Source organism: Ceratotherium simum, chromosome 22, assembly GCF_057802395.1.
Source record: "Ceratotherium simum simum isolate JZ-2026a chromosome 22, ASM5780239v1, whole genome shotgun sequence".
Taxonomy (NCBI): domain Eukaryota; kingdom Metazoa; phylum Chordata; class Mammalia; order Perissodactyla; family Rhinocerotidae; genus Ceratotherium; species Ceratotherium simum.
The window spans coordinates 42391724-42415988 of NC_141921.1; the positions used below are offsets into that span (position 1 = coordinate 42391724).

At 43.7% G+C, this 24265-nt stretch overlaps 2 protein-coding genes across 5 annotated transcripts in view; one reads left to right on the plus strand and one right to left on the minus strand.

Annotated features, from left to right (window-relative positions):
- MTOR (mechanistic target of rapamycin kinase) overlaps positions 1-24265 on the plus strand; it is a 123112-nt gene that overhangs the window by 43412 nt on the left and 55435 nt on the right. For all 4 annotated transcript variants that reach the window (XR_015555858.1, XM_014783863.2, XM_004425578.3 and 1 more), the window contains exons 26-28: positions 71-213; positions 3299-3461; positions 3598-3743. Coding sequence is in view for 3 of the 4 variants with exons in the window: in XM_014783863.2 (XP_014639349.1) it covers positions 71-213; positions 3299-3461; positions 3598-3743 (452 nt within the window). In the remaining variant the exon portion in view is untranslated. The remainder of the gene's footprint in view (positions 1-70; positions 214-3298; positions 3462-3597; positions 3744-24265) is intronic.
- Positions 10679-17010, minus strand: ANGPTL7 (angiopoietin like 7). The gene is made up of 5 exons (XM_004425579.3): positions 16220-17010; positions 13688-13788; positions 12901-13095; positions 12062-12260; positions 10679-11826 (listed from the first exon to the last, which is right to left on the minus strand). Exons 1-5 carry the CDS (start codon positions 16587-16589, stop codon positions 11657-11659), a joined length of 1035 nt encoding a protein of 344 aa, XP_004425636.1. The 5' UTR covers positions 16590-17010; the 3' UTR covers positions 10679-11656.

Below are 24265 nucleotides of genomic sequence, written 5' to 3' on the forward strand. Positions count from 1 at the left end.
AATAGATGAAGGCTCTTTACAATTGGCCCTTGAAGCTAACGGTTTTCAGTTGTCGCCTGGGGGATTACAGGCCTGGGGAGCTGCCAGAAGGGTCTCCAAAGACGACTGGCTGGAATGGCTGAGGCGGCTGAGTCTGGAGCTGCTGAAGGACTCCTCGTCACCCTCCCTGCGCTCTTGCTGGGCCCTGGCTCAGGCCTACAACCCGATGGCCAGGTATGGTGTATCAGGGCTCCCTTCTTCCCAGCTTCAGATTGGGATCAAGAGGGTCAACACATAGAAAACAATATATAAGAATTTGTTTTTATTAGCAAGAATAGTAAAACGGCTAGTATTTTTAATTTTGCTAACTTGGGGGGGGGGGCGGATAAAGAAAAAGGCAAATTGAGCAAGCTCATATCACAGGAAAAGCATTCATCTTAATCTTGCTAGTAGACCTTTCCTTAGTGGATTTAGGTCCAGAATTTTAATTACAAAGTTATTTAGAACTGCAAAAACAACTATGTAATAGTTTAATATAACCTGTTTCTAATAATAATGATATTCCAGTTATTTATTGCTGCATTACAAATACCCCCAACCTTACTGGTCTAAAACAACAACAGTCATTTATTTTGCTCATGAATCTGCAGTTTGGGCAGGACCTGTGGGGACAGCTTGTCTCTTCTCCACACAGCATCAGTGGGGGTGTTTGTCCAGGGGCTAGAGGATCCACTTTCAAGATGGCTAAGTCACATGTCTGGCAAATTGGGGCTGACTGTCGACTGGAAACTCAGCCTGGGCTAGGGACCTTGGTTTCTTTCCACGTGGATCACTCTGTGGGTTGCTTGGGCTTCCTCGCAGAACACTGGCTGAGTTCAAGACTAAGTGTCCCTGAGGGAATGAAGCAGAAGTGCCTGGTATTTGTATGACCTAGCCTTGGAAGCCTCATAGTGTCATTTCTGCCACGCTGTTGTTGAAGGCAGTCACAAAGGCCCACTCAGGTTCAAGGGGAGGAGACTTGCATGCCACCTCTTGATAGGGGAGTAGCAAGATTCTAGAAGATACGTATGGAATAGGAGATGCTGTTGCAGCCATCTTTGGAAAATAGAATTTACCATAAAAAATACTGTTTTAAATAATAAATCTTAAACAGCCATTATAAATCTGGTTTATAAAAAAATTTAATACATGTAAAAGATTTACAGTATAAGTGAATAAAATGGAATACAAAATGGCATAAATGTATGATTTCAACTATTAAAAATATGTGTACATAGGAAAAAGATTAGAAAGTAATATAACAATGATCATCTCGGGGCCGGCCCTGTGGCTTAGCAGTTAAGTGTGTGCGCTCTGTTGCTGGCAACCCGGGTTTGGATCCCAGGTGCACACTGACGCACCGCTTGTCAGGCCATGCTGTGGCGACGTCCCATATAAAGTGGAGGAGGATGGGCACAGATGTTAGCCCAGGGCCAGTCTTCCTCAGCAAAAAGAGGAGGATTGGCATGGATGTTAGCTCAGGGCTGATCTTCCTCAAAAAAAAAAAAAACAAAAAAAAACCAATGATTATCTCTAGGAAGGTTGGAGGAGTGATTATTTCCTTCTTTATTCTTTTCTCTATTTTCCAAATTTTTCTACAGTGGACAATTATTACTCATAATGAGCCATAAAGTAGTGGTTTAATTAACAAACAGTCCTCATTAACAAGAATCAAAAAACAGTGCATTTTGTTTCACTTTCATCAGTGCAGCTGGTTTGCTGTTTGGAGGGTGATGCAGGAGAGTGATGGTCCCTGAGACTGTTGCTTTGATGCCATGATTTGATTCATCTAATTTCTTCCAAGTTTTTTTTTTTTTTTTGCTGATGAATATTTACCATGAGCTAACATCTGTGCCAGTCTTCCTCCATTTTGTATATGAATTGCTGCCACAGCATGGCCACCGACGACTGGTGTAATTCTGCACCTAGGGACCAAACCTGGGCCGCCAAAGTGGAGTGCACCAAACTTAACCACTAGACCACGGGGTGGCCCCCTGAAGTATTTTTTTAATGCTTTAAAAATACTTCCTAGGATTTTCCTCTTTCCATAGTGTGCAGATTTCATATGCTCAGCTGATATAAAGTACTTCTCTTCTGTTCCATGTCACTTCTGAGCACAATGTCATCCAAAAGGCTTGTGATAACATGCATATATGTGTTTATCCCCTTAGTGCCAAATATATTCATTTGGGATCCAATGTGGCCTCAGATCTAGATCAGAAAGCTTATTTCTTAATTTCCTTAGGACTTCTTTCAGTCTTCATGTTATCCTTTTAATTTCAAATTTTATTTTTTCCATCAGATTGCAAAATTATATACATTGGTCCGACTTAACCTTTTTAGTATGTAACAAAATGTATATGTAGGGGCATCAAATGCTAAACCCATACATTATATGCATATCCTGTAGTTTCCAACTCCCCTACCCCAACATTCACCATAAAAGAGGGGATAGGATTAAAGTTCAGATGTCAGGGGTAGCAAGTGTGTCCATCCATGTGATGCTGTAGTGATTTAAAATAGTTGTAGTAATCTTAGAAACGGCCCCTCTAGTTCCAGGTCTTTGTAAGGCTCCAGCTGTTAGAGATTCACTTAGAGAATCTTTTAGGACTTAGCGGTTTGGATACTATTTTCTAATGCTTCTAGTTTCTTAAGTTCTGTTGTCATTTTATTTATGACCATCCAACTAAGGGTTCTAGTTATCATTCGAAAAGCAATAGCAGGTGCTGCTTTTGCCAGTTCTGATCTTTGGAATTTGGACATTGCCTAAGAAGCATCCCAAGAATCATTTGAAGATTATCATCTTCTGAATCTGTTAATGCCAACTTCTATGTTAGAAGTCCCCATTCTGTCATCCCCTCCAATGAAGAGAAATGTTGCAAAACTGCCATGAAATGTACCTGTGGAGACAAGTTACTTTTCTTTGCCCTTCTTTCTCCTCCTGCCCCCACACACAGTTCCCTGTATATCAGTGTCTATACCTGCTATAAAATAGTTGTCACTAGCCACATATGATTATTTTAAGTTAACTAAAATTAAATGAAATTTAAAATTCTGTTTCTTAGTCACACCACAGTTGAAGTGCTCAATGACCAGTGGCTACCATATTGAGCAGGGAAGATATAGACCATTTCCAGCAAGTTCTGCTGGACAGCACTAGTCTATACGTATAATCGAAGTCAATAATGCCTGGAGTAGATTGGTAGATGTGACTTTGTGGCACCAGGCAGAGGCACAAGAGGCATTACCAATATCTTTCTGTGCTCCTCTCTGCCTTCAGGGATCTCTTCAACGCTGCATTTGTGTCCTGCTGGTCTGAACTGAATGAAGACCAACAGGATGAACTTATCAGAAGCATCGAGTTGGCCCTCACCTCACAGGACATCGCTGAAGTCACACAAACCCTCTTAAACTTGGCTGAATTCATGGAACACAGTGACAAGGTGAGACTTTTCCCCATTGTCCAGATGCAGCCTGACAGGGAACCAGCTGGTGGGAGAGAAGAAGCACCATGCAGCCTACTCTTGTTTGTGCCCTGTCTGCCATGTTCCTATGCTGTGGGCTTCTGCTCTCCTCTAGGGCCCCCTGCCATTGAGAGACGACAATGGCATTGTTCTGCTGGGTGAGAGGGCTGCCAAGTGCCGAGCATATGCCAAAGCACTGCACTACAAAGAACTGGAGTTCCAGAAAGGTCCCACCCCTGCCATCCTAGAGTCTCTCATCAGGTAGGCTGCAAACCCTTTTTAATTGCTGCCTTCATCTAAAATGACTTCTCTTCTCCCACTGCCTGGTGCCAATTCACTGGAGTCACTTGGAGACTTCCGCTCTGTGAAATCTGCCGTCGGGTCTGGCCAGTACATTTAAATGAGAAGTGGTTGCAGATGGCTCTCCCCAGTATTTGTACCATAATTGTCATTTCTGTTGACCCTTAGTACATGGGCTCCTGGTGTTTTCCAACCTATGCTTGCTTGTCCCAATGAAATCAGTCTAGAAGCAATTTTGTGGCAATAGCCTAGGAAAGACAGATTTTATGTCTGAGTTAGATAGCACTCTCTGGGATAGGAGTAGGAAGTACTGGTTCCCGTGCCTCAAAGGTCACCCAAAGGCAGGGTGGGGTTTTATTGATAAATATGTTGGTGCCTGAGTCTTCTTCCTCTGGAGTTCTATGAGTATAAAAGGCAGAACGAAGTCTGAGATTCATTGGTCTTTTCCCCTGATTTGGTTATGTTCTGTCCTCTCATAAGATGGTTTTGATCTTCTGGGTATAGAAAAAATAGGTTGTTTAATAAATTTGCTGCTGTTATGAAATTACAAGCAACCTGAAATATTAGCTCCTGCTCCTAAAGAACTGTTCACTTCCCCTAATGATTAACAGAGAATATTAACTCTGGGATCTAATTATCTTCATGTAAGTGCTAACATGTTGATTATTTCGCTACAGAGGGTTTAGGGAAAAATCACCCAGCTAATAAGTACCTCGTTTGTGGCTGAAACAGTCTGCTGTGTATGGAGCTTTCTTCACTTGAGAAATCAAGTAGCCAAGTTCTCTGCTGGCTCTACTTTTGAGTAAATGCTAAAAAGCGTTCCTTTAAACACTTTAAAAAGTGACCCAAAAAATAGAAATAGAATCATGTTTTTGCCCAAATAAATTGGACTTTGAGAGAAAGTTGATTTCTAAAATATCGTATGGGGGGCCGGCCCCGTGGCTTAGTGGTTAAGTGCACGTGCTCCGCTACTGGCGGCCTGGGCGCGCACCGACGCACCGCTTCTCCAGCCATGCTGAGGCCGCGTCCCACATACAGCAACTAGAAGGATGTGCAACTATGACATACAACTATCTACTGCGGCTTTGGGGGAAAAAAAAGAAGGAGGATTGGCAATAGATGTTAGCTCAGAGCCGGTCTTCTTCAGCAAAAGGAGGAGGATTAGCATGGATGTTAGCTTAGGGCTGATCTTCCTCACAAAAAATAAAATAAAATAAAATATCATATAGGAACAATTATAAACATGCCATCCTGTGGCGTAGGCTTCAGTTATAAGTTAGGCACAGCAAATGTGAAAACCTGCATTTCTTCCTCCCACCCGTCCATTCATGCTTCATGAATATAATGACTTCAATGTCAAATAACTAGTTTTGCACATTAATTTCCTTGCTAACCTTTTTCTCTTTGATACCTGTCTGAAACTGTCAGTATCCCACCCCAGGTTTTTCCCCATAATTGAGTCAATCGTAGAAGCATTAATGTTTGTACAGATTTGTAGTAGAAAGATAGAGTCAGAGCCCTGGAAAAGTGTTTAAGAAGGTTGTTTAACTTCTTAAGCCAATATAATTGAAAATAAGTCCTCAGTATTCCTTGCAGATTGATCTTGACTTTAAGAAAACAAACAAGTAAGAGCCTCTGTTCCCAGGTGAAGCCGCTGCTCTGAGCTGTGTGGTTTTTTCCCAGCCTAATTCAGCTCAGCTTGCAGTTTTGCCTCATTTCAGTTGGTCTCCCAGATATTCCCGGTACGCTTCTTTTTTGTTTCCATTTGCAGCTTTTCCTACTGATTTTGTAAAACTGGTTCTTCTAAGCACCATTACGATGTTCTGCCATCCTTTTCACTGAAGAAAGTTTAGGAAACAACCTTAGGCAAAGCTGCTGTTAATGCTCTCAGCACTCCCACAGCCCTCTGGATGAGCCTCGTGGAAACTTCCCCCAGGGTGAGACCATTGGTAGTTGTAGGTCCCTGAGCCACTACTTTGGTTCAGTGTTGGGAACATTGCTCTTCAGTGATAGATTGAATTCCCTTCCTCACAATGGCTGCTGGAGAGCTCGCAGCTCACTTCCTGGCCCACCTCTAACAAATTACAGACATCTTACCTGTTTGGTCTACTGCCCTCCTCTCTCCAGCTTTATTTTATTTTTCCTACTCTTACTTTCCCTTCACCATTTATCCACTTTTTTTTTTGGCGAGGAAGATTAACCCTGAGCTAACATCCTTTGCAAATCCTCCTCTTTTTGCTGAGGAAGACTGGCCCTGGGCGTTATCTGTGCCCATCTTCCTCTACTTTACATGCAGGATGCCACCACAACATGGCTTGATAAGCAGTGCGTAGATCCGCGCCCGGGATCTGAACCCACCAACCCAGGGCTGCCGAAGCAGAGCACATGAACTTAACAACTACGCCACTGGGCTGGCCACATGTCTACTTTTTTAAAGGTTATTCTAGTATATACATTTGAGTCAATTTCCTAAAATTCTCTTTGAAACAATCAGGTTAACTGTGCACAAAAATATCTTTGCACAGCTGTTTCTTAGTTTTTGTTTTTGTTTTAAAAAGCTGTGCTCTGCTGAGAATGTTGTTCTCTCACTGCTAGATCAATCTGTCAGTCTTCCTACCTATTAACATTTTTCCTATCTGCTCTAGGACAAATTAAATTCCATGTATAATCCCCAAACCAAGGCTAACATTGAGACAGTATAAACTACCCCCATCTCCTCAAAGCTCATATATTTCAGTAAGTATAATTGTTTCTTAAGGGAACAGAGGATTAGGTGGGTATTGGATTATTTGGAAAAACACACACACATACAGCTTTTACTTGGTCAGCCCATAGCATTAGGGTAAGGGCTGGTGGCCTGCTGACTTAGACTGTTCAGGCTGCTGTAACAAATTACCATAAACTGGGTGACTTAAACTTCAAACACTTACTTCTCACAGTTCTGGAGGCTGGGAAGTCCAAGATCAGGATGCCAGCATGGTTGGGTTCTGATGAAGACCTTCTTCTGGCTTGCTGGATTGCTGACCTCTCTCTTTGTGCTCAGATGGTGGAAAGCAGAGAACAAGCTCTCTGGGATCTCTTTTATAAGGGCCCTAATCCCATTCATGAGGGCTCTACCCTCACGGCCTAATCACCTCCCAAAGGCCCAACTTCCAAATACCATCACTTGGGCTGGCCCCATGGCTTAGCGGTTAAGTGCGCGTGCTCCGCTACTGGCGGCCCAGGTTCAGATCCCAGGCGCGCACCAACGCACCGCTTCTCCGGCCATGCTGAGGCCGCGTCCCACATACAGCAACTAGAAGGATGTATGTGTAGCTATGACATACAACTATCTACTAGGGCTTTGGGGGAAAAAAAAAAAAAGGAGGAGGATTGGCAATAGGTGTTAGCTCAGAGCCAGTCTTCCTCAGCAAAAAGAGGAGGATTAGCACGGATGTTAGCTCAGGGCTGATCTTCCTCACAAAACAAACAAACAAACAAATACCATCACTTTGGCAATTAGGCTTCAGCATGTGAATTTGAGGGGGACACACACATTCATTTTATAGCACCTGCTTTCCTTTCTCACGCTAAGAGAGGGGCTGCTCAGAGTTGGATGCTTTCACTGCCAAGCCCCTGACAAGTAATCCCATTTTTTAAAAAATTTTCTGGTGGCTGGTCTTGTGGCCTGGTGGTTGAGTTTGGCGCACTCTGCTTTGGCAGCCCAGGTTCACGGGTGCGGATCCCAGGCATGGACCTACCCCACTTGTCAGCCATGCTGTGGTGGCAACCCACATAGAAAATAGAGGAAGATTGGCACAGATGTTAGCTCAGGGCTGATCTTCCTCAAGCAAAAAAGGAGGAAGATTGGCACAGATGTTAGCTCAGGGCAAATCTTCCTCAGCAAAAAAAAAAAAAATCTGAGACATCTACAGAATTAAAAATAAAAACAGGGGACAGTGCTTACTAGGTGGACATGCAACTCTGACAACTGCCCATCAGGCCTGTTTTTTTTCATACTTTTCATACCTTCTTCTCTTACAAATCTTAGAGGATGTGGTCAGAACAAAATGTTCTTTACCTTCAGGAGTGACACTGAGCTCTCCTCTTGGTTCCTGGTGGTCCTGTCCTCTCTAAGGTCAGAGACTGTGCTGTACTCATCTCTGAATCCTTGGTATCTATCGTCAACCTGCACCAGAAGAGGTGCTTGAAAAGTGCTGGTTACTGTCAGAATTTGCACCACTGTAGGTGAAGTGGCTGGGCATAGTCTGTGTGTTCTTTAACAACTCTCTCCCTTTTCCCTCTGCCCCCCTCTCTCAGAAGTTCTCTCAGAAGGGTGAAGTAAACCACAGAGGCTGACTTAAAGCCTCAGTTTTTGTTTTTGAGGTTTTTTTATGGTAACATTTTATTTTCAACATTAACCTGTCAGAAAAAGTTGATACTTCAGTTTCTCAATTGTGCATATAAAAAATATGTATAAATTTCAGCAACTATGGGTTTGATTGGTACAATATAGATGCTTTTTTCCCCCAACTTTATTGAGGAATAAGTGACAAATATAATTGTATATATGTAAAATATACATGATTTGATATACATTATGGAATGATTATGAAGATCAAGATAATTAACCATCTATCACCTCACATATATATATATATTTTTTTAATAATTTTATTTATTTATTTATGTATCCCCCAAAGCCCCAGTAGATAGTTGTATGTCATAGCTGCACATCCTTCTAGTTGCTGTATGTGGGACGCGGCCTCAGCATAGCCGGAGAAGCGGTGTGTCGGTGCGCGCCCGGGATCCGAACCCGGGCCGCCAGCAGCGGAGCGTGCGCACTTAACCACTAAGCCACGGTTTTTTGTGAGGAAGATCAGCCCTGAGCTAACATCCATGCCAATCCCCCTCTTTTTGCTGAGGAAGACTGGCCCTGGGCTAACATCTGTGCCCATCTTCCTCCACTTTATATGGGACGCCACCACAGCATAGCCTGACAAGCGGTGCATCGGTGCGCGCCCGGGATCCAAACCTGGGCAGCCAGCACTGGAGCGCGCGCACTTCACTGCTACGCCACGGGGCCGGCCCCTCACCTCACATATTTAACTCTGTTTTGTGTGTGTGGTGAGAATGCTTAATTAAAATCTACTCTCAGCACATTTCAAATATGTGATACCATATTATTAACTATAGTCACCATGCTGCACATTAGATCCTCAGAACTTACTCACCTTATAACTGCAAGTTTGTGTCCTGTGACCTGCATCTCCCCATTTCCCATTCCCCCATCCCCTGGCAACCACCATTCTATTCTGTTTCTATGTAATCAACTTTTTTTTTTAACATTTCAAAAATAAGTGATACCATACATTATTTGTCTTTATAGTGCCCTCCAGATTCATTGCTGTTATCACTAATGGCAGAATTTCCTTTTTTATGGCAGAATAATATTCCATCGTGTGTGTATCACATTTTCTCTATCCATTCCTCTGTCAAAGAATATTTAGATTGTTTCCATATCTTGGCTATTATGAATAATGCGGCAATGAACGTGGGAGTGCAGATATCTCTTTGAGATAGTGATTTTGTTTCCTTGGCCTATATACCCAGAAGTGGGATTGCTGGATTGTATGGTAGTTCTATTTTTAATTTCTTGAGGAATTTCCATACTGTTTTCCATAGTATAAACTGGCTGTACCAGTTTATATTCCCACCAACAGTGTACAAGTGTTCCCTTTTCTCCACATCCTCGCCAGCACTTATTATCTCTTGTCTTTTTGATAATAGCTATCCTACCAGGTGTGAGGTGATATCTCATTGTGGTTTTGATTTGCATTTCCCTGATGATTAGTGATTTTAAACACCTTTTCATGTACCTTTTAGCCATTTGGATGTCTTCTTTGGAAAAATGTCTGTTCAGATTCTTTGCCCATTTTTTAATTGGATTATTGGCTTTTTTGCTATTGAGTTGTATGAGTTCTTTATATGTTTTGGATATTAACTCCTTATGAGGGGTTATGGTTTGCAAATATTTTCTCCCGTTTTCTAGGTTGCCTTTTCAGTTTATTGATTTAAACAATTTCCTTTACTGTGCAGAAGCTTTTTAGTTTGAGGTAGTCCCACTTGTTTATTCTAGCTTTTGTTGCCTAGAGCCTCAGTTTTTTTAGTTGTGGAGTATATAGGAGATGAGAGAGAGAATTTTTAGCTGCTTCTGCCATAGGCATCTTACACTTTCTCCTCTTCATCTCCTTTTAACTCCCTGATCTTTTTATCTTCTCTTCCTGGCAGTATTGTGCTGGCTGCTGAGCATCTCTGATTGCGCTGCCTGCCTTAGGAAGTTTCTGTTTGAATGCCTGTCCCATGGGATGCCCTTCTGCAGTGTACTTCTCCTCTACTCACTTTATTTCTTTGAAAATCCCCAAGGTTCTTGTTTTTAAGGTTAAGTAGGTTCCCAACAATCAAAGGACTGTGGGTACAGTAGAAAATACTGAGGAAGAATAATGGCTCACCTTATACTGACTGGTTCGAGGGAGTGGTTCTTTTTGGCAAGGAAAAATGCCTTCCTGAAGGTCAAGATTATTTGACATCTGTTATGGCTAAAGATATTTTCCCTCTCCATATGTGTTAGTTTGTTCAAGTAGAAAGTGGGAGTGTTGGTTTGCAAAGTATTATGAAGCCAGTGGAGGCGTTGGCCTCTGTCAGGGTTAGGTGGGTATGCCAGAATCTGACCTCTTAGCAGTGGCTGCTGCCCTTTTTGTCCCTCGCTTTTTCATTTTTGGCTTCCTGCTCCTCCCTTGGTTTCCCTGAAGACTGCAACAAACTCAGTCTTTCTTACTGCTCGCCCTCTGATTTTTCACTTCTACTTTTTACCATGCTTTAAGTGGTAAGGATAATCATTTAAAAACAAACACATTTTAAAAGTTTATTGTAGAAGGAGAAAGAAACTTGAAGCATTTAAAACAAACTACAATATTTTATTTTTACAAAGCAAAATGCTTATATACAGCATGAATTATTAACCGTAGTGTCATCTACCTTCATTTTTTAGCCACTTTTTATAGATAAGATAGAAGAGGAAGCTCTTTGAGCCCTTTTCCTACAGAGTAAATAAAAAATAGGTATATCCATATTGACTGTGAATATTTTAAGGCAGTTTTATACAAGCATCCACAACGGACTTATCCCTACCACCTCTTGGCGCTCCCCAGCCGCCACTAGACCAACTACCTGCCTTTAGTGCTATGCCTGATTGAGGCCGAGCAGGGGAGGTGCTCAGAGGCCAGTTGCAAGGCTCAGTGCCCTGGAGTTTCCTCCAAGCAGGTCCAGCCTGGGCCAGCTCACCTCCAGCGGAACCGTTTCTGTCATTTTAAAAACAACACGGAGACTGAAGGTAATTTTATTGGATTTAAAAATAGAAACTCCTTTCCCGCACCCTACTCTTTCACTCCTTTCTCTAACACCAGGACCTCTCCTGGAGAATCAAAACAGTATGGTTCTTTTTAGCAAAGGGCTTTGTTTTCTGCCCTCACATAATTTAGGCCTTAGAGTAAATGGATCAAGTGGTCTCACGATTATTCTTTTTACAGAAAAATCATGTGGAAAAGAGAAGCTGCTGCTGTGTCAGAGATCGCAGGCAGAGAGCCCACTCAGGCCAGCCCCCTGAGAAGTATGTGTCAGGACCCACTGTGTTAATTAAATACTTCATCCCATTTACTGTAACATCCTTGGTACATATAATTTTTTTGTGCTGCCCAGAGACTTACTCTTTCAGGGGAGATTATAGGCCATTTTCCACCCCCACCCTGTCTAGGCTCTCTTCCTCTCCTTCTCCACCCTTGTGCAGCCTCCATCTGTCTCCATTTCTCCAGCCCTCCTCCACAGCAGGCCTCCTTTTAGGGCTTGAAGTCTTCTGGGCGGATTTTCATCTCCACTCGTTTGAGGGAGTAGCTGGACCCGTGCCAGCCGTACCAGGTGATGCCGTCCAGGTGCTTGTTGTGCTCTCCAAGGCGGTAGTAGACTCCATTGAGGTTGGAGTCTGTGCAGCAGTTGTACCAGTATCCACCTGGCCCAGGAAACAGTGCTAGTGAGCTGAGTGTGTCCTCCCCTTGGAAATAGCTGAGAGACTGGACTTCAGGGATTTGTGAAGTTTTTTTGAGCAGTAGCTAAGCAGTTAGAGCCGATGTCAAAAAGAAATACCAAAGCCAGAATCCTAGCTGTGTAGTTGTAAATTCACTCTTTCTCCTCAAGTGGGACTGTGGGCTTACACTTGAACCTGCCCCCCGCCCCCACAAGCTCACCTTTGCGGAGCTGTGCGCACTTGTCTAAGCAGTTGTCGTTGTCCTTGTCCTTGGTGCTGAAGGCGGTGTTGTTGTGATAGATGAGGGCGTCCTTCCCCACGTTGCCACTGTAGTTCCCCAGGAAGAGGCGATAGCTGTTCAGTTCATTGCCCAAAACAAAGTGGCTGTACTCAGCGTAGCGCAGGTCACCCTCCCAGTCCTGTCAGGGAGGAGGCAGAGCCTTAGAAAAACTGCACCTCTTCTCTCTCTCCAGCCCACAGCCATACGTCTTTTTACTGCTGGGAATCTAGTAAGGCTTTGTTCCTTGTTTACCCCACTACCCTGGGAATCAGAAAACAGGAGTCCTAGATCAAACTTCTCTCCTGAGTCACCATGTGGCGGTGATTAGTCTCTCTTTCTCTGTCCCTTCACGTCCCTCTCTGTAAGGTATAGATGTGTGTTTTTGCTGTATCCCACTCAGAGAGGTCATAAGAGTAATTTGAGAATATGGTGATGCTTCAAGGCCTTTGATGAGGGTTGCCAACCGGTATCAGTAAGGTTTGCGCATAGAGGACCTTGTGCCCCAGGCCAGAGCAGGGGCCACAGTGTATCAGCCCAGGTGACTCTTGGGTCACTGTGCTCTGGCCTGAGTCCAGCCTCTTCCTCTGTACCTACAGCCTCAGGTTTATGAAAACTAGGAGAAACCTACTCTTCCTTGACTGTACTGCAACCTCCAGGAAAACCATTATAATAAATATACAAGCCTATAGTGAATAAGAATAGGAATAGCGCCCCCAGAGTTGTGCACAGCTGGGTGTGGCAGCCTGATCAAGTCCTAGGGGCGCAGGCCTTGTAGTCACCTCCATCTCCACACGTAGCCGGGTTGGCCTTCTGGAGAGCCGGTGGATATGTTCATTCCCCAGCCAGAAGTCCCCACGGATGCTGCCAAAGCCCTGCTTGTACTGCTTCCAGTCCCGGTAGAAGGAGACAAGGCCACTCTTTCGTCTCTGAATGATGGTCCAGCCGCCGCCTGATGTCTCCATGTCACAGAATACCTGGAGCAGAGAGGATGCTCTGGTCAGGGACCCGCAGAGGCAGGCAGCAGGAGTGTGAGGGCGGGCCTCCCTACCTTTCTCCCATCCCCGCAGAGCCAGTGGATGTGTGCACTTCCACAGTTGTACTGGCTCGGACAGCAGCATTCTACTCCAGTGCTGGCGAGCTGGGGCAGAGGGGTGGTCTGCTGAGAAAGAATTCTCAAAATTGAGGATGGGGGCAAGTGTACATACAGTTGAGAGGAAAGAAAATCCAGATACTTGTGATATGCTCCCTACATGTTCTCTTTTTTCTCCTTCCCCAAAGAATAAGTGCTCTAGGACGTGACAAGAGATTTCAACCAGTTAGGTGGTGGTTATAGAATTATCTAATTAGGTTAGAAGGTTTGTTATTTGGTTGATGATTCAAAGGGGCAAAACAGATGCTTAGACTTTCTCCCCCCATAAATTGAGTGTTTGGACAGCTGTCTCATATTTGATATGTTTGCTTCTCTGTCTTGAGTTTCTTTTCCTTTAGTCTGTGACTAGCCCTGTTGTTCCCAGCCCTTTGAGGGGTGGAGAACAGATGGTAGAACATGGGCAGTGAAGACCTTACCTCCAGCTCAGGGCTGCCCAGGAAGTCATCGGGAGGAAGCTTATACACTCCAGAGATGCGGTAGTTCTTCTGGTAGAGGGACGAGCAGTCATAGATGGCATCTACAAAAGGAGCAGACCACGGGGGTGAGCATCCAAACCTAGGGGCTCCGTGGCAAGCAGGCATTCCTGCTGTATCTAAATTGGAAGTTGAAAAACTGAGACTTCATTTCTACCGTGAAATTCACATGGGTGTTCATTAGTAGGCAGGGTCTGGATTTGGGAGAGGCGGGCATCGAGAGACCAAGAGGGGATGTATTTTGGCTTCCCTGGTGGTGAGGCTGAGGGGTGGGGAAGCCCTTCACCTGGATAGCCTCAACAGGTCAATCAGCAGGTGGTTTCAGGTTAACTCAGAAATAAACTATCCTGCTGTAGTTCTAGGCCATGAATTCTGGAAACATTACGATGTGTGAGGGCCACGTAACAGATGCTCCTATTTAATAAATTCACCTTCTAGGACAGCGAGCCTCTATTGCCAAATAAGTCATGAGTATCTCATAGAGTCTGGTTTTGTTGTTGTTTCCTAGTTTGTTTCTTTGTTTTTGTTGTTTTTCAGAGGTAGTGGCTACTGTCTGCCTACTAGGACCCTAATTAAGGGAGATAGATTTTACAGTCTTTCCCCCCTTAATCTAACACTGCTCGATTCTAACATGAAAACGCAAACACCCTGAGGAAGCTTGGAGGCCTTCCGCTGGCAGTGTTATTAAAACAAGGAAGTGAGAGAATTGGACAGGCTGGTGTTCACTCTGGGGTTGATTTAAATGCTTCCTCGGCTGCCCTGGGAGCTACTGCTTTATGCCTGATTTTGTCTCCCTCTTCTAAATATGGAAGAGCATTGTGGAAGAGAGGCCTTCCTGCTAGGATGCAGAGAGCGGGCACTCTTGCTGTCGGGAAGATGCTTCCTGCCCTCTGTATCTGGGGATTCTTTTCCTGGTGAACACTGCGCTGGGCCTTTTAGAGAAGAGCACACAGATGGCAGGCCGTAGCAATTCCTCCTGAGAATTGTCCCAGGCAGAGCACATTGTGGGAGGGGACGGGGACACTGGCCTTTGCCCTCAGAGTTCTTCGTTTCCTATTACTGATGAAAACATCAACTTACTGCTTTCTCCAAGGGGCTACCTGGTTAGAGTATAAAGGTGACCCAGCACCTGGTAAAAGAGAAGAAAAATAAGGAATGATGTCCTGGGCAAGAGGAGTAAGAGGCTTGGCAGGAGAGCTGCATTTGACCCCCAGGGAACTCCCCGCTGGGAGGTGAGCAAGTCCCGTTTGGAGGAGCGGGAAGTGCACGGTCAGGTTCCTCTGTCTGGCCTGGTCTTCCGCGCGTCTAGTTCCATCTCACAGACCAACTCAGGACTCGCTTGCGTGGAAAATGGCCTAAGAATACCTTTTCAGTCCTGAACTGAGGGTCAGGAAGTACATGCTTCGAAAGTGGCTTATACACGTAACAGAATTTTCAAGCTTATTTCATGTTAAAGCTTTTTCTTCATTTGAACTGAAGGTTATCAGTGACTTGTTCTATTCTTTGTTTTGACTTGGTTTTTGACTTGTTTTGACTTGGACCAAAAGTTTTTATATCAGCAAGAAATGACATATCTATAGGATATGCTCCTTACAACTAATAATTTCCTGATAATTTCAGAAAACCAAATTTCTCTCTAAACAATACATTCACCTTGGCGTGCCTGAGCCAAGCTAACCAGAAACTGAAAGTTATTTTGCACAAGAAAACATTATGTGTCTTATTTTGGGCCTACTAAAAATCCAGATTTCAGCATTGCATTTTCTTATTTCCTTTACTATTAGGGAGAATTGTATCTGAGATCATAGGAAAAAATAGAAATGTCGGAATTGAGGAACCTACAGGAGGCTGTTCTCTCCTGAACACAAAGAAATTCTTCAAATGGCTGTGAGCAGTGTCTATACGCTTAATTCTGAGCCCGTGAGAAGAGTTAGGTTTGCAGAGAGAAGATACAAATTTTCATTAATGCCCATTCCACTAAATCTTAGAGACAAGAGAGAACTGTTTTTGGCAAAACTTTTGCTTCCAGAGCAGCAGATGTTATGTTTTTAGTGTTCATTCCTACTTCCTTAGGACTGAGGGTATAGCCTGTCAGCTCTGGGTAAGGAAGTGAACCAATCAGGAGACTTGAACGCTGTTTCTAAGATTTGCTGCGTGACTTTGGGCAAAGCACACAATCTCTCTGTGCTCCAGGAAGGTAATTCATACATTCAATATGCTGAAACATTGCGTGATGAGAGACCTGTGAAGGTACTGGGTAAGTTCACACAACATTAGAAATCAAAAGAAATACCCTATAAGCCTTTACTAAAGAGAAAATAGAGTCAGTGGCATGTACCCAAGAAAGTATACCCCAAAAGAACCCCCAGTACTCATTCTCACAACCAAGTTATCTAGAAGCAATGCTGTAGGTGAGAGATGCTTGGCTGTTTGAGGCGGAAGGTAGTGAGTAGCGTGAGGACACGTTCTCCTTACCTGCTGAGGTCTGAGTGACAGTCTGCGCTGCCTGCAGCTGCATAATGTCAATCTGATTGTTCATTTCGGAGTACTTGCTCTCGGCGTCTGTGAGCCGCGACTCCATGCGCTTGGTGTTGCTCTCCAGTTCCATCACCTGCATGACCACGCTGACCCAGTCCCTCTCCTGCTTCTTGCTCAGTTCATTCAGCAGACTGCTTAGGTTGGCAATTTGGGCCTTGAGCTCCTTCACCTCCTCGCAGCAGGTGGCCACTTTGAGCTGTGCAGGTGTCTTGAGCTTAGGGGGCTTCTGCGGCCACACTGGGTGGCTGACAAAGGCCACGACGAAAATACAGAGCCAGGTCACAGCTGAGAGAGTCTTTTTCAGCATCTTTCTTGGGCCTGGGTGAGGAAGGATCTTCCTTTGGGGGAATCTGGATATGGCCAGCTAAGGTTTGCAGAACTGCAGCTAATTGTAACCTTACCCTTTCACTCTTGATGGGCTTCCGACTTTATTGTTTTCTCTCTTGCCTTGCTCTTTGCTAGCCTTTCTCAAATCTTGAGTTTCTGAAAGTGCAGCTTAATTGGGTATCCTATAGCTTTCCTTCCTAAGCCTGAATCCCCTACAAACTCAGCATCTTAAATATTGTTTGCTGCCTGCACCTCCACTCCCACCATGGCTGGGCATGGCGCTTTAGCCCCTCCCAGCTCATCTGGGAGGGTTAGGTGCCTGTTGGGTGAAGTCAGCGTAAACTTAGGCCAGAGGAGGGGAGGAGGGAGATGAGGCCCAGTCTTTCTTTCCTTGCCTGCACAGCCTGTGGGCTGAGACAAGAGGACTGAATTCGTGTGTTTCCAGTTTTGCCTATTAGATTATACCCCTGCCAGCCACTGGCTCAGCTCTATCAGCAAGCAGAGCAGGGTCAGAAGAATTTCCACATTCCATTCTAAAGGTTATATAACCGTGGAGTGAGCATAAGCTAGGCAAAGAGGGTTGGGAATAAGACTCTACTCACTGAGGGAGACCTGTTAATGTAATCGGTGCTATTTATACGAGGATCTGGTATATTTTGACATTTTGCTGAATGTGCTTTTAACAAGGCTTGGTTATTTCTTTCTCTGATTATCATTCATTGTTTTATAAAACCCTCATTCAACCTGGATCTAACACTAGCTCACATTTGAAAATTTCCAACTTAAAACAGCTCTAGAAATAGAAGGATAGAGTAAATCTCTTAAGAAGCAAAAAAAGACTTTGTTGTTTGTATCCACAGGATTTGCTCAGTTGACTTTTTTTAACATACTTTCTCCTTCAACAAAGAGTGGGCCAGTATTAGCTTCTCACAGTTGACATTTGGCGAAGAGGTGTCGGAGATGACAGCAGGGATGAAAACTCAGGAGTGCTGGACATGGTTCTGGGGTGGTCAGCTACACGTCCGTCAGTCTTTAGGCAGAACAGAGAACAGGCCCATCCTTGGCCCATGGTTCAAAACTTGGAAAATATATTAAATCAGAGAGAAAAGAATCCCCATCACCTAATGAATCCATATCTAGAGTCATGTTTCCCTATTCCTATGCAATCTGGTTTGCAAATCTGAAATTATTCTCTATATATGATATATGTCCCTGAAAATGGGGATATTGTAATTTTTATGTACTATATTTGAAGGACAGTCTTCCTTTGAAAACAAATGGAAAAAACCTGGGATTTCAGCAAACCGTAAATCTTTAAAATGAGCTTTTCACTAAGAAAATATGCAAAGGTCCCTTGGTCCTTAAATGGTAACTCTGTCTTTAGAACGTACTCTTACTGTTTCCATGTTATGGAACTGCCGAGGCAGCTCTCGTGCTGTTACTATTTGGTGTGGGTCCTTCACACACAAGCCTGATGCCTGACAACCCTCCTTCCCTACCATGATCCCCCAGAGTCCTTTTCCAGTCAGGGCTTCTAGCTGCTGAGAAAGTCGTTTCTGTTCAGGCAGCTGGAGTTACCACATTTTTTTCCCTCTATATCAAAAAGCAGTAGTGGTTCAGGGTTTGTTTTCTCACTTCCCTAGTCTCCTTTGCCTACTAAGGGGAGAGGATGTTGCTGGCACCCTATAGCAACTTGTCATTCTGCTCAAAAGTGTCTGTTTAGAATTGGCACTGTCAGCCAGTCCCTGCTCTCTTTTTGCAAGTATCTAGCCCAGCTGAGCACTACAGTCTTAGCTGCATGGAGTTCATTTCGCTAATGAGAACCTGGCCCCAACTGTCAGCATCCAACAGAATCATTTAGCAGGGTCTGCTCAACTCCATGAGGATCTTCAAGATGATCTCTTGGCCATTCAGTGACACTGAGCTTAAACCGCAACTGTGCCTCAGAAGTGCCGTGTGCCATACAATCATATGTAACATCACATGTGACCCTGCTGTCTTGGAGCTCCCATGTAGCGACAAGGTAGAGAAAGCATCATGGAACAGTGGAGCTTTATGGATTCCCAGCCAGCTTTTTGTTTGTTCTTCCCAGTAGCCGCCTCCCCTGCCCAAACAGGAAAAATATTATGAATAGATTTTCATATCTGGGCAGGAAATAAATCAGTCATTCATATTTGCAACCCATGGAGCAATCCTTTCCAGGAAAGGTAGGAGGGGGTTCCTGAGTTTGGATCAGAAGCATCTAGCTTTTAGCATGAGTGCCTATGCTCCGACACTTATTTTCTGGAAACTTATTTCTAACATAAGCCATAAATTGGACACAGAAGCTTTTTTTTTGTTTGAAGATTTTCTTAAATTGCCTAAGCTGCCCGATGTCAATAAACCCTCCCAAAATTTTGAGAAAAATAGCTAATTAAGAGTATTTCCCGGGCCGGCCCCGTGGCTTGGTGGTTAAGTGCGCACGCTCCGATGCTGGTGGCCCGGGTTTGGATCCTGGGCGCGCATCCAGGCATCACTTCTCCGTCCATCCTGAGGCCGAGTCCCACATATAGCAACTCGAAGAATGTGCAGCTATGACATACAACTATCTACTGGGGCTTTGGGAGGAAAAATAAATAAATAAAATCTTTAAAAAAAAAAAAGAGTATTTCCCATGCCAGAAGGTTATCTATCCTCCAAAATATCCACAACCCTAAGATGTCATAGAGTCTGAATTTCTAAAAGAAGGAAATATAAGCCCTTGTTTTGAGTACAGCTAAGCTGGTAGAGAAAACAAGGCTGAATTTGGAGGACTAGAGCGGTTTCCTTTCTCTGCCCTTCAGTGAACAGAGTAACCTTAAAAATGAGAATTGACTGAGAAAATGTGGGAATCCTGGGTTGGACACCTTAGAGTTTTCCCTTTTCTCCATTTTGCTGGTGGTGAAAGAGGGTCATCTTGGTGCTGCTGGGAAAGATGTTTGTGAAAATAAAGTTTATTTTCTTAATGAGAAAAGCCAGTGAGCTTTAACTTAGCCTGGAAGTTCTCAAAGACTTTACAGTCTGGGTGGCACGGCCTTGGACTGGCACCAAGGACTAGAAGCACTCAAGCAGCCTGCGGATTACAGAGCTGAGAAGGGCCTGGAGGTGGGCTCTCCTTCCACCCAAAAGGGAGTGTCACGTCTCATTTTCTTGACAATGTCCCCGTTGGAGAGACTCCTCCTTTTCTCGTGTATTCATGCCCCTGCCTACACTTAAACCATTGCTTTCAAAATCAGTGAGGGAGAGGAACAGCTACCCTCAGTACCAGACTCTCAGTCTGTTGAATGATTACATCTCAGAGGAACCTGCCTTGTTGTTAGTTTAATTGTGTACTTCCTGGGACTATTTTAGTGCCTCTGAAGTCTTTTAATGAGTCATAGCTTGTCTAACTGTGTATAGCCATTTAATACCTGACCCTTCTCTCACTCAGTCCTAGTTCTATCTCACCTGAAAGCCCAAGTCCATCACAGAAGGTATTTCTCTCTCTTTCCCAAGCCTTCTAATTTCTACTTCTACCAAAGAGTGTGTCCTGGACGTATTAGAAATCATTTCTCTCAGGCCCCCTCTTAGAGTCTATTATTTAATCATAGCACCGAGCAAAAAGTCTGTCTTTGATCTCTCTCAGGACTTTGGAGCAAACATCTGTTCTGTTAGCCACCATGCAAGTTGCAGAACATAGCGACAGTACCTGCCCAGCCTCAAGTGTCTCCCAGTCTAGGTGGAGAGACAGACAGCTGAACTCTAGGACAGTGTGACATGCTAGGATGGGGGACACAGAGGAGGAGGAGTGCCCAACTCAGATGAGGTTCTGGAAGGCCTCTCAAGTGAATTGATGCCCAGATTTTACAGAAAAAGGAGGAAGTAGCCAGGAGTGGGACAAGGGCATTCTGAGCACAGGTGCAGCTATGTGAAAAATCTTGGCTTAGTAGGAGTACGTGAGTACTTGAGCATGACTTAGGAGTCGAGAAGGGAGAGGAATGTGGTGAGAGTTAAAGCTGGAGAGGTGGAGGGGAGCCAGGCCTGAGGGACCCCATGAGTCCAGGTGAGGGGTGTGATTGTTATTCTGGAGACAGAGGGGCCTGTGGAAGGAATCCAAGAGGCTTTTACCTCTTGTTGTTTTGTTTTCCTGAGTCTCACCAGGAAAGTGGCTTTTTGTAGTTGCAAAACAAGATTTTTAACTGGAAATGGGTGGTTTAGAACATCAGAATTCCTTAAAATTGTAATGCATTCATATTAAATGCCCTGAAGGAGTCATCTGGCTTGAGGATTAAGGAGGCAGTATATGAAGGACTTTAAATACTTGGGTCTAGAATCAGACAAACCTGGGTTCTAATCCCTTCCCATCACTTGATAGTTATATGAGCCTGGGCAAATTACTTAGCTTCTCTGAGTTTGCCAGTCTGTGAAATGGAGATAAAAGTCATAACTATTTTACCTCACTGGATTTTTCTGAGGATTAAGTTAAATAAAGCAAAGGATTAAAAATAGCTAAGGCATTTTTAAATAATAAAAACAAATTTGGAGGAGTTACTCGACTAGAAATCAAAATTTATCATAAAGCTAGGATAGACAAATAGATAAATGGAACAGAATTGTATGTCCAGAAACAGACCCACACATAAATGGACATTTGATTTATGACAAGGTAGCACCACAGAACAGTGAGGGAAAGAAACTCTTTTCAATAAGTTCTTCTGGGTCAGCTAGATAGCCTTAGGGGGGAGAAAAGGCTCTGACCGTTACCTCACACCATATACAAAACTTCAAGTCCAAGCAAGATTTAAATTCTAAGTGTGAAAGGTAAAACTAAAGGTTATATAAGATATAATATAGGAGATTCTCTTTAGCATCTTGGGATAAGCAAAGATTTCTTAAACGAGATACAAAAAACACTAACCATAAAGGAAAACATTATTAAATGCAATAAAAGGAGTCGTTTCTGTCCTTTTGAAGACAACATACAGAGAGTGAAAAGGCAAGACAGTGTCTCCAATACATACCTCCATGTATACTGTATATCTAGAACTCCTATCAAACAATAAAAAAAAAGGTAGCCAATTAAAAGATTGGCAAGAGATGTGAATAGGCACTTAGTTCCTATTCATAAAATAGGAACTAAATAGGTTCCTAAAAGAGGATATCCAAAAGGCCAATAAACACCTGAAAAACTGCTTAAGCTCATTAGTCATTATGGAAATTCAAATTAAAACTATAAAATGCCACTATACACCAACCAAATGGCTGAAATGGAAAACACTGAAAATGCCAATTATTGACGAAGATGTGGAGCATTTGGGATTTTCATACACTTCTGCTGGAAGTGTAAATTGGTAAAACCACTTTGGAGAGCAATTTGTCAGTATCTTCTAAAGTTGAACATACCCTGTAACCCGTCAATTCTACTTCTAGGTATATTCCCAACAGAAACGTGAGCACACATATACCAAAGACACGTACAAGAATGTTCACAGTAACACCACTCAGCCAAAAACTGAAAACAACCTAACTACCCATCAACAGTAAGATGGATAAATTGTGGTATATTCATACAGTGAAATGCTATTCAGCAGTAAAAAGAAAAAACTACTGTGGCATGCAACAACATGGATATATCTCACAAACATAATGTTGAGTGTTTGTATGGATTTCAAAACCTGGCAAAACTAACCAATTGTGTCAGAAGTCAGACAGTTGTTACCTCTGGGGATGAGGAAAGGAGCTGTGGTTAGGAGCAGACTCGAGTACTTTTGGAATACTGGCAGTGTGTTGTTCTGTTTCTTGGTCTGGGTGGTAGTTACAAGCGTATCTTCACTTTGAGATAATTTATCAAGCTGTACATTCAGGTGTATACTTTGCTAAATATGTGTTATACTTCAACTAGGAAATCTATTTAAACATAGATAATGCACAGAAAACACTTGGAATAGTGTCTGACACATGGTTAATATCCAGCAGCAGTATTTAAGTAGTATGCGATTATCGTTTCATCAGAAAAACCTTCCCTGCCCACGTGAATCTGAAATAAGTCCCCCATGTTATTCGATAAGTGCCCTGTTTTCTTCATGGTATTTACCTGCACAGCACTTATTTCAGTTTGTCTGTTTTTTGACTATTTACTTCACTCATCTATAAGCTCTGTGAAAGCAAAGACCTTTGTCTGTCTTACCACAATAGCTCTAGCACTTAGCACAGAGCCCAAGAGGAAAGAGATACATAATTGGAACTTGTGAAATGAATTCCCAACAGACAGTTCTCTTCCCTTAAAGAAACATCTGTTGTGGAGACTCAGAGTCTCTCTCCATGGTCATGGCCACTATTTTATCATGGAAAGTTCATCACAGGGCACTGCATTCTCTCTTCTGCTTTAGGTCCATTCTTCTTCTGTAGGTCTTAGTCATAGTATCAAAAAAGTGAGACCTGGAAGAGTTGAGATCATCTGGTTCAACTTTCTTTTTCCTTTTTTTTTTTTTTTTTTGCTTGAGGAAGATTGGCCCTGAGCTAACACCCGTGCTAGTCTTCCTCTACTTTATATGGGATGCCACCACAGCATGGCTCGGTGAGCAGTGTGTAGGTCCGTGCACAGGATCCGAACCCATGAACCCCAGGCCGCCGAAGTGGAGCATGCGAACTTAACCACTAAGCCACTGGGCCGCCTTAAAAAAAGCCACCTTCTTTTTTTAATCAGTAACTTGAGGTAGCATCCTTATTGTATAATCACTTTGTATCCCTGGAAACGATTGATTTGTGTCTCACCCATCTTTCTTTACATACAAAGATCAGCGAGAGGACCACAGAGCATTTGGGGTAGGGTTTTGTCCCCCTCCTGTTTATTCCAGAGGCCTGTGTAAATCGTGTATCTGATTACTTCAGCCTGCATTGGCCTGTCAGTTAACCTTCAGCACAGCCGGAGCGGCCACACGCAGCAGCTAATGTTGAGGAGAAACCAAAGAAAGTAACATGTTCCCATAAAAACAGCCACCTCTCTGGGCTACTGTATTCCCCATAATTTATTCAGGAACCTAACAAGTCTTGTCTGTCCCCAAAGAGGAATCAAATGACCATTACATTGCAATTGCAGAAAATCAGTCTTAGCCAGAGACAAGACCCCGTTGGGGATGCAGGACAAGATCACAAGTCCATGTGCAGCCACCCTGGGGCTGCAGAGCTTCCCTGTGGGCCGGACCTCTGCCACCCTGACCTGGGCAGCACTAATAGGAAAAGAGGCCTGTAACTCTTTGACAGTGTTAGAACAATTGAACCAGTTGTTCTTGAGCACCAATTATGGTAAGGGTGACTGAGCTGTACAGTCTTCAGGCAGAGGGCTTGATGGGCAAACAAACCCCACTCTGTGTCTTTAATTCTCAACACATGTTCCCAAAGTGTCACTTTTGTGTTGCTTGGAAGTATGAGTCCTGCTTTTACAGTTGTTTCCTGGCTTCTGAAAAGGTACACTGTCTTGTTCTGTTCCCCCACCTCTGCTAGAAGAAAAAATACTCCATCCAGAGGGGTGAGGATTTGCTCATAGCTCCTCACTTCTCAGCAAAAACACATTCCAAACCTCTGGGCTCATGCTGACTTCAGAAGTGCCAGTTGTACCTCTAGGAATCTGTACCCCTTGTAGAAAAGCTCCAAGCAGCA